At 38.0% G+C, this 8,850-nt stretch overlaps 1 protein-coding gene across 2 annotated transcripts in view; it reads left to right on the top strand.

Moving 5' to 3' along the window:
* The first annotated feature begins 7,561 nt into the window (after window positions 1-7,561).
* KLHL1 (kelch like family member 1) overlaps window positions 7,562-8,850 on the top strand; it is a 333,689-nt gene continuing 332,400 nt past the window's right edge. For both annotated transcript variants that reach the window (XM_070240346.1, XM_014732127.3), the window contains exon 1: window positions 7,562-8,850. In XM_070240346.1, coding sequence (XP_070096447.1) covers window positions 8,351-8,850 — 500 coding nt within the window. In that variant the 5' untranslated portion in view covers window positions 7,562-8,350.

Here is an 8,850-nt window from a genome sequence, read left to right as displayed (position 1 = left end):
AGTTGGCCTTTGACATTGACAGTGTGGATTTAAAATCTACAATTTTACTTGAGATATGGTGATGTTGTTGGTTATGAATCTTGTTCCTTGCCCTCTGCTCTTTACACGCTCACTGACTGGCCTTTATGTGCCTCCAAAGGCCTCTTCTCTTTGCAGCCTAAGTGGCTCTCTCTCCAGTGCTTATGTTGATTGTTTCCTCAGTATTTTCAGGAAGGGATCATTGCGGTATGATACTTTAAGAAGATCTAGATCCTAATTCTTAAAATGCTAGAAACTACTAAATTTGCACAGGTTACATCATTGTTTTAATCATTAGGTTAATAATCTAGAAAAGAATATTAACTGCCTCTCTTGTCTTTCAAAATTACTTCTTCCCACAATACCTCTTCAATTCATTCATTAGGCCAAGCTCTTTCCTGATCCAGGGTACTTGCACAGAACATTTCTTTTTCTTCCTGCTTTTCCCATGGTTTGCTTTTCCTCATCCTTCAGGTCTCAGCTTTGCCATCAGTCTGTATAGCTCTGCTTTCCTCTTGAGAGCCAGCACAATTTATGGAGTGAGATAACAGATGCTGAAGTTCTTTAAAAAATACAAAACCCAGCACTGTAATTTACATCCATTTAATAAATGCCAATTCTTATGCTAAAATTCCTAAATTAAATTAAGATGACACCTCTGTATGAAAGCAAGTATTAATATTACCCAGCTTTCTATTCCCAAACTTATTACTAAATGATCCTTGGCTACGTTATCGAGTCTTGCTGTTGGAGAAGAAAATATTCTTGAATGATTATGTCTTTCTCTGGATTCTTGGAATTCCCCAACTTAATCAAAGTAATCTCTTTAAAAATGTTAAATTATACATTATCTCCCTGCTTAAAACTCTTCACTAATTGTCCATTATAAGTACAATTTAAATGGAAACTCTATACTATGAATTCTGTCACCATTTCTTGCCTTCTCCTCCCCACATACTCACTAACGGTGGCCTTTGTGTTCTTCCAATGTCTCATGCTCTTTGCTACCTCAGGGCTTTCAGCAGCCATTCTCTCTCTGGTTTGCTCTTTCTCCTACGCTTATGCTGATTGTTTTCTTCCATTTGTCATATTTCACCTTTTTCTTCTTTACTTCTGTTCTCTCTCTTCATGCATCTGTTGTCTCTTCCTGCTATCTTTCAGATCAGCTCTAACAGGATGAAGGGAGCACTTCTCTAAAAGTTCTATATAAAGTGAAGAACTGTCAGTGCAATGTCATTTGCTGTGTCGTCAAATAGATTACTTCATAACATTTACCAAAATATTTAGTTTTGTTTTTGATTTGTTTAGTGTTTTATAGCTTTTCTCCCAACATAAAGTGTAAGCTTTCCTTGAGCAATGGGAAGCCCCTTCACAATGCACATTACAGCCACACAGCAAGTGCTCAACAAATATGTGCTCATGATTGAATAGATTCCAAAACTTTAATGACCCTAAGTCAAATAATTAATCATTTCTACCTCACAGTCTATTATTATTAGAAATTTAACATTTGAATATTGGAAAGTCTTGATGTAACTAAATGGCAGATTAGTTAAATCACTTATTTTATTGAAGATCACGAGTAGGTTCTCTCCTTATTGATAAATTCATTATTTTTTTGTTGCAATTCTCCTGGGCCTTTCTGATATCATTGAAACTGCTTATCACTTACATTTAAAATTCCTTTCTCCCTTGTATTTTGTTGAAATACCCTATTGAAAAGATATTAGAGGTGTCAGACATCCCCTAAAATGTCATACTCTCAGTAGCAATCATAAAATAACAACAATAAAAAAATGCAATTATGTGGGATTCAATATCTCCACTTAAAGTTTTGACTCCATCAAAAGTTTTGAAACTTTATTTTAATGTCTAAAAAATCATATTTACCACATAAACTAAACTACTCTCTGTTGGAAAGAAATAAATGTCAAACAATTTGTTTTCACTTTAATGTCATTGACTTTGTTGTTCCCTGTGATTTGAACCCCTTTCAAGCTCCATGTATGTTCATCTGTGTGTCTATGTATGAATATATAGGCACACATATGTATACATGCCATACATGTTTGAATAGGGAATGATTAATTCACACTGCAATAACTGCTATATTCTGTGGCTGTATTAGAGAATAATACCCACAGCAAAGGAAAGAGGCTCTAAAATGGCTTAGTGAAACATAAGCTTATGCAAAGGTGGTAGCAACTTTAGGAGTTATGTTGCATATGAAAATTAAAATTTTACAACTCTCTATAAACTATAAAATTCTCTCTTGTTAACCAAAGAAGTAGACTCAGGCAAGGCTGACGAGAGAGTCTGGAGAGCTGTGCGATGGCTATCTTGGGCCTCTCTGTGTTTCCTTTTGCATGTTTGGGAAGCAAGTATGTGAAATAACTATGAAAAAAATAGCTGCAAAAGCTGTATGTACATTATAAGAATTAGAAAAACATTTTAAAACATCTTATGTTGTAGGTTAGTCACAATTTAAAATCTTTCTTTGTATGCGTGTTTTCTACCAAGATAAGTTCCTATATCTTCAGTGCACAGGGCTGCGCACACAGGCAATTTTCGATACTAATTGATGGATTTATTGAAATAGCCCATGGTTTCAATTAGCTCTGCATGGCTAGACATTTTTGTGAGTGTCAGAAATCCATAATCTGGGTTTTCAATGCTTAAAGAGAGGTATAGATTTGCAGTTGTAGATCAGAAATAATGAACGAATCTTCTGGTAAGTTTGTTCTCTTGGATATAAGTGTCAATCTTAGATTCCCCAGGCAGGAGTCTAGAAAGTCACAGGAAATTTAAAGTCTATTCCGTGATGTAAATTATTCTAGCAATCTATTATATGTGTACAAACAACATTAGTAAATGAAGGAATATCCATTTATTGAAAATTTGCTTCTTTATCAAGTTTTTAAAAACTTTTTGATGAAATTCAGCTAACATTCCTATGCAAAACCAATCATCTAACTACCACACATACATTTTTTTTTCTTTTTAAGGAAGATTAGCCCTGAGCTAGCATTTGCTGCCAATCTTCTTTTTGCTGATGAAGACTGGCCCTGAGCTAACATCCATGCCCATCTTCCTCTACTTTATATGTGGGATGCCTACCACAGCGTGGCTTCCCAAGTGGTGCCATGTCCATACCTGGCATCTGAACTAGCAAACGGCAGGCTGCCAAAGCAGAATGTGTGCACTTAACTGCTGAGCCACCAGGCCGGCCCCTACACATGCATTTTTAATTTGACTAAATTTTTACTACAAATAAAAATACAATGCTGTCTGTATAACGAATCATATCTGGTGGTTAATATACATAAATTCCATGTACCCAGTTCAATAAATATTAATGGGCAGGTTCCATAACTGACAAAAATAGCCTCTAGTTTCCTTAGGAAAATTTATTCTTTCCCTCACACTATCAGAAACTTATTTAATGTGCCAGAATTTCTCTGAATTCCTCACAGTCCAATGCCAATGATATTTTTTGTAATCTCTAAATTACCTTATCTATTCATTTACTTCTCATTATCCTTCCCACTCACAAGAAAGTAAAATTAAGTGATTTGTCAACTGAAGCAGGTAATTATAAAACATTTCTCCTACTTGAAGTGATTTTAGAATATACCTTATATACAGACATTTATGGATATCGGCTATTCCTACAATAAAATTGCGTAAAAGATTAATGTTCAATTTTTGTCACTCACTTGCAATCTCCTGGGTCACTGGAACAGCAATACCGTGATTAAGCAGGAATCATATCTTGTGAATACTCAAGTGTATAGTAAGTTGTATTTTTTTACAATATGCTTGTGAAAGTTGCAAGACTCTTGAAAGCTTATTTCCAAAATTATGTCTATACCAAGGTGAAGGTTAATTAAATATACAAATAATTTCCAAATAAATACTAATATCCACAATTACTTAAGCATTAACAAAGTAACTCAATAAGTTACATATAAGAATTTCACAAGTATATACATTTACTGCTTGATTCAAATCAAAAGGTCAAATAAACCGGAGAGGTAGAGTGGATTAAAACGGCCCCTGAGGATCAATTAACACCTACAAATGTTTATTAAGTAGTCACTTAATTGCTACTAAACTAAACTACACCTATACTGTAACGAAGATTAATAGACTTTAAACAGGTTATGTTCACTAGTTTTAGAAAGTAGGAGCTCTTGATATTGTACATGAGATCACTTAACATTAGTGCTATATGGTATTATGTTTCACTCACTTTTGGAAAGAAAATGCCATTAAAAAACTCTTCATTTAATTTCCACATCCACAATGCAGTGCACTTATTTTAAATGGTATCCATTCATTTTAACAGCATACAGATATGTTTTATTAAAATAAAACAAAGATAAACAAAAATACAGGAGCCATCATAGGGCATGAACTTTCAAATCGGATCATCATTAGCCATTCAAATGCTTTTGTTGGGTCTTATTATGTAGAGGTAACTTACTAGACATTTCTTAGCTATCAAAAAGATTCAAGAGAATGAGAATTCACTTTTCCTGGATAAGCACACATCTAATTGAGTGTGTTTAGAAAACAGTTACTAAAAGAGAAAAGTTTACAGCTAAGAAAATGTTTGGAACCAAATCCAGTTTTGTTCATGCTTAAGTGTTTGAGTTGAAGGAACTTTCAGTGTGGTATATTTAACATTTGTGTTGGATTTAATAGCTACAGGAAGAGTTTTATATACGTGTACAGTAGTAAATACTTAAGCATCCTCCAGATTTCCAGTATCCTGATTAAGCTTTTTTGCTAAGATTGTGTCAAGGAACTCTGGCAGTAGTATGAACACTCATTTGAAAGACTTGGATTGAATGAAATAACAATTCAATTAATTAAACAATAGGATTAGAATAATTGAATTGATTTTGTCTTTAAAATAAAGTGTAATGTGATTGTTAGGATTCTTAAAAAGCGATCTTTATTATGTCAATGTCCCCTTCCTTATAAGCTTGGTTATCTTACATCTTAATTTAATTGACTCATGAGTCAATTATAAATTGTGACTGGCTAAACAATTGTCCTTTGTTAGCTCTTCCAGCCAGCTGCAAGGAACTTAATTCTTCCATATTTGCTACTATTTGGCATTGGACCTAATGTGTGGTAAGTGCTCAATTAAAAATTTTTATTTTGAATAGTGGATAAATAAATGAATGAGTGTAATATTTCACAAGGCATATTTTTTCCAGCATCCTTTTTTTAATATGTAAAGCTAATTCGTGGTATCTTAGTAAATTATTTTCTTTCCTTAACTCCTTCCTTCCTTCCTCCCTCCCTCCCTCCCTCCATCCCTCCCTCTTTTTCTTTCTTTCTTTCTTTCTTTTTCTTTCTTCCTTTCTTTCTCTTTCTTTCTTTCTCTTTTTCTTTCTTTTTCTTTCTTTCTTTCTTTTTCTTTCTTTCCTTCTTTCTTTCTCTCTCTCTTTCTTTCTTTCTGCTGCCTTTTCTTGCCTTTCCTCCTTCCTTTATTACTTCATTTTTCTCCTTTCTTCCCTGCTTCCTTCTTTCCCAATAACAGTATGGTAACAAAGAAGTTAAAAAATATAATCAATCACCTTCTTAATTTATTTCACTTTAACATAATTTCAGGCCTACTTTATTTTCTAAATCCTATATATTTTATTTGATAATTTAAATGAATTACATTTAAATATCTTCCCCAGCAAGAGTGATTTTTGTATGTAGATTGATAACTATAGAAAAGTAACTATTTTAAATAATAGAGTGCAACAGTGTTTTAAGCATACTAAATATTACTACAGGAGCAACAAATAGACACTAGTCATCATGTGTTAAAAATGCCTTAGCATTTTTAATTCATGTTCCTTTATTCTAAAAATCAATGTTTCCTCTGTTTTGACTTATATAAATTACTGATGTTTAAACAGATAACTTTTAATCTGTATAATAGTAATATTAGTATTGCAGAGTAAAAGGGAAATGCAGAATGGAATTTCATAATAACAAAAATAATTTTTATATTGCAGTTTTGAATAGTTATAGATACTAATTAATGCAGAAAATATAGATGTAATGGACTTGTTTTATTTATATTATTTTATATTGTTTAATGAAATTAAATATTATGTCAAGTTTAGAAAACCCAAGAAACACCAATTTCTATTGAAATCATTTAATTATATGCACTTCAAATTTCAACGTTACCTCTGGTGGAAAGTTTTCTGTTTTGTTGGTGATGTGTAATTTCATACACTGTTTTCTTCCCTCAGGGAAATACATACTTGATTCGGTTCTTGGATAAAAATGATCTGTCACCATTGTTTGCTGTAAAGGGCTTTTTGCTTTAAAAAAAAAAATACACTGAATACTGAAAGAAAAATCAAGGCACAGGGGATTTCAGTCCAGCTGTTGTGGCATAAATCAATATTTAAAATGCACAATAGTGATTTTTCTTCCCCTAACAGTAGGAGTTTTGTGTGCTTAATTTCTTGTTTTATTAAAATCTCCAGCTTTGTCTAAGAAGGACTTCAAATTTAGCTTTGGTTTCTGTTTAAGTTAACTGCTCAACAATGGGGTAACAGAACAGTAATATAAGTGCACTTTAATGCTTAATTCCTGTGCCCTGCTGGGGGTTGCTGAGCTGTGAATTTCATGAATGACCAACACCATATTCCTGGTTGAGTTAGGGAACCCACTGCTTCTCTGACCCCCTTTTGCCTTCAGCAAAGGTGACTGGGTTCTATTTTAATGGCTCATTAAAAAAAAAAGATGAAAAATTTCCAAGTAGTCATAGCTCAGAAGGGATCCTAGTCTTCATCTTTCGAAATATAGATATAAGGGAAAAACATCTTCCCTTCTTCAGGAGATTTTTGCAGGATAGTAGCCTTTGGATATTTCTGCTTATTGCCTAAACTCTTCCATGCATTTTTTATATCATTATTTATGTACTAGAAGGTTATGCCTTGAAATTCTCTTTTAACATTCGATTCCAGTTCTTGGTTTACACGGAGAACAGCTTTCATTCTGAAGCTACACACCGAATGCAGTGATTTTGCAAAACTCATCTCCTGCGCTCAGATACCCATCTTCAAATTTCCACCGTGTGCCTCTAGCCCCCAGAGCGAAGCAGTGCCTGAGTGCATTAATGACAGAATTACAATGTAAGTGTCAGAACGGTGGCATCACCACACTTTGACGCCACCATCCCTGTTTCTTCTGTGTCTCACTACAGAGAAACTAAGGCTAAAGGTTAAAGGATGCGGTTTATTAAATAATTCAAGTCATTAACCTGCAACCTGCAAACCGATGGCAGCCTATTAAGTTTGTGCTGCCATGATTCACGTTTGGTGTTTTCTGATGCTAAAGCATAATGCCTGTTTGCTTTACTTTTATTGCTACACAGTAATGTAGTGAGGAAGGAGGATGACAAAAGGTGACAGGACCCACGCAAGGGGACAATAAGAGCAGCAGACTCACTTGCATAAAGAAGATTGAAGCCTTCGCTCCCTCCCTCCATCTCTCCGTACAGGCCCCAGTGCACATCTGCGTCACTTACGGGGGAGGAGGAGGCGCTGAGGCGGAGAGAAAATTGTACCGTGAGGACCTTGACAGCTTCACGGGCGGGCTTTTCCTTTTGCCTCCCTCTATTTACTGGAATATTTATTTTTCTCTTTTACAAACTACTATATAAAGCCACCTCTTCTCGCCTTGCAGAAAGCATTTGACTGTCTCAGAGATACCCGGCAAGCTCTCAGGGTATCCTTGGAGAGACCGGGGACAGGGGCGCAGGTGCACGGAGAAGGCTGGGGGGTGCGCTTCTTGGCGACTTGGGGCTCTTTCTATCTCTCTCTGCGCTCTCCAGGCGCTGAACTCCGAGCTGCAAGGACAGGAGAGCCGACTCCTTCCCGACTGAGGCTGTGCCACGGGTGCATCCCAGGGAGGTGTATCCAGCTTCCGCCGCCTCCCGAGCTTCGGAGAGCGCAGACCTCCCTCCCTCGCGCATCTCTAGCACCAGGGTCGTCCTTCCCGCCCGAACCACGGGGCCCCGCGCGGGGATCGAGGATTCTCAACCCTCAGTATCCCGCTCTGCTCCGGGCCGGTGGGCTCCCCAACGCAGGTCCTGCGGACCTGGCCGCGGCTGAGCCTCACGGCTCTGCCGTCCGCGCTTCGGTCGTCGCCTGGCAGGGCGCGCAGCCTGCCTAGCCCCGTCTGCTCCCGGGCTGCAGGGCGCGCAGCCCGCCTCCTCCTCCAACCCCGGACTCCGCTGGCCTCCCCTACCAGCTGGTCCGTCTACTCCTGCGCCAACTGAGGTGCCTTTTCCTTCCTTGCGTCAAGCATGTCAGGTTCTGGGCGAAAAGACTTCGATGTGAAGCACATCCTCCGACTCCGCTGGAAACTCTTCAGCCACCCATCGCCGTCCCCTGGCGGCCCAGCGGGGGGCGGCTGCCTGCAACAGGACGGCAGCGGCAGCTTTGAGCATTGGGGACCTAGCCAGAGTCGCCTGCTCAAAAGCCAAGAGAAGGGCAGCATGAGCGCTTTCTGGAAGAAGCCTTCCTCTTCGTCCTCTTCTTCGTCTTCCTCCCCGTCCTGTTCCTCCTCTTCCTTCAATCCACTGAATGGCACCCTGCTGCCAGTGTCCACGAGGTTGCAGCAAGGGGCGCCAGGGCAGCGCACTCAACAGCCGGCCAGGACCCTCTTCTACGTGGAGTCCCTAGAGGAGGAGGAGGTGCCAGGCATGGACTTTCCTGGAACACATGAAAAAGGACTGGTCCTGCAAGAGCTCAAAGTGGAGCCGGCCAACTCGAGCCAGGCAACAGGTGAAGGATTTGGACACAG

Source organism: Equus caballus, chromosome 17 (genome assembly GCF_041296265.1).
Source record: "Equus caballus isolate H_3958 breed thoroughbred chromosome 17, TB-T2T, whole genome shotgun sequence".
Classification (NCBI taxonomy): Eukaryota; Metazoa; Chordata; class Mammalia; order Perissodactyla; family Equidae; genus Equus; species Equus caballus.
The sequence above is the reverse complement of the archived record's forward strand: the minus strand, read 5'-3'. Positions and strand labels throughout refer to the sequence as shown.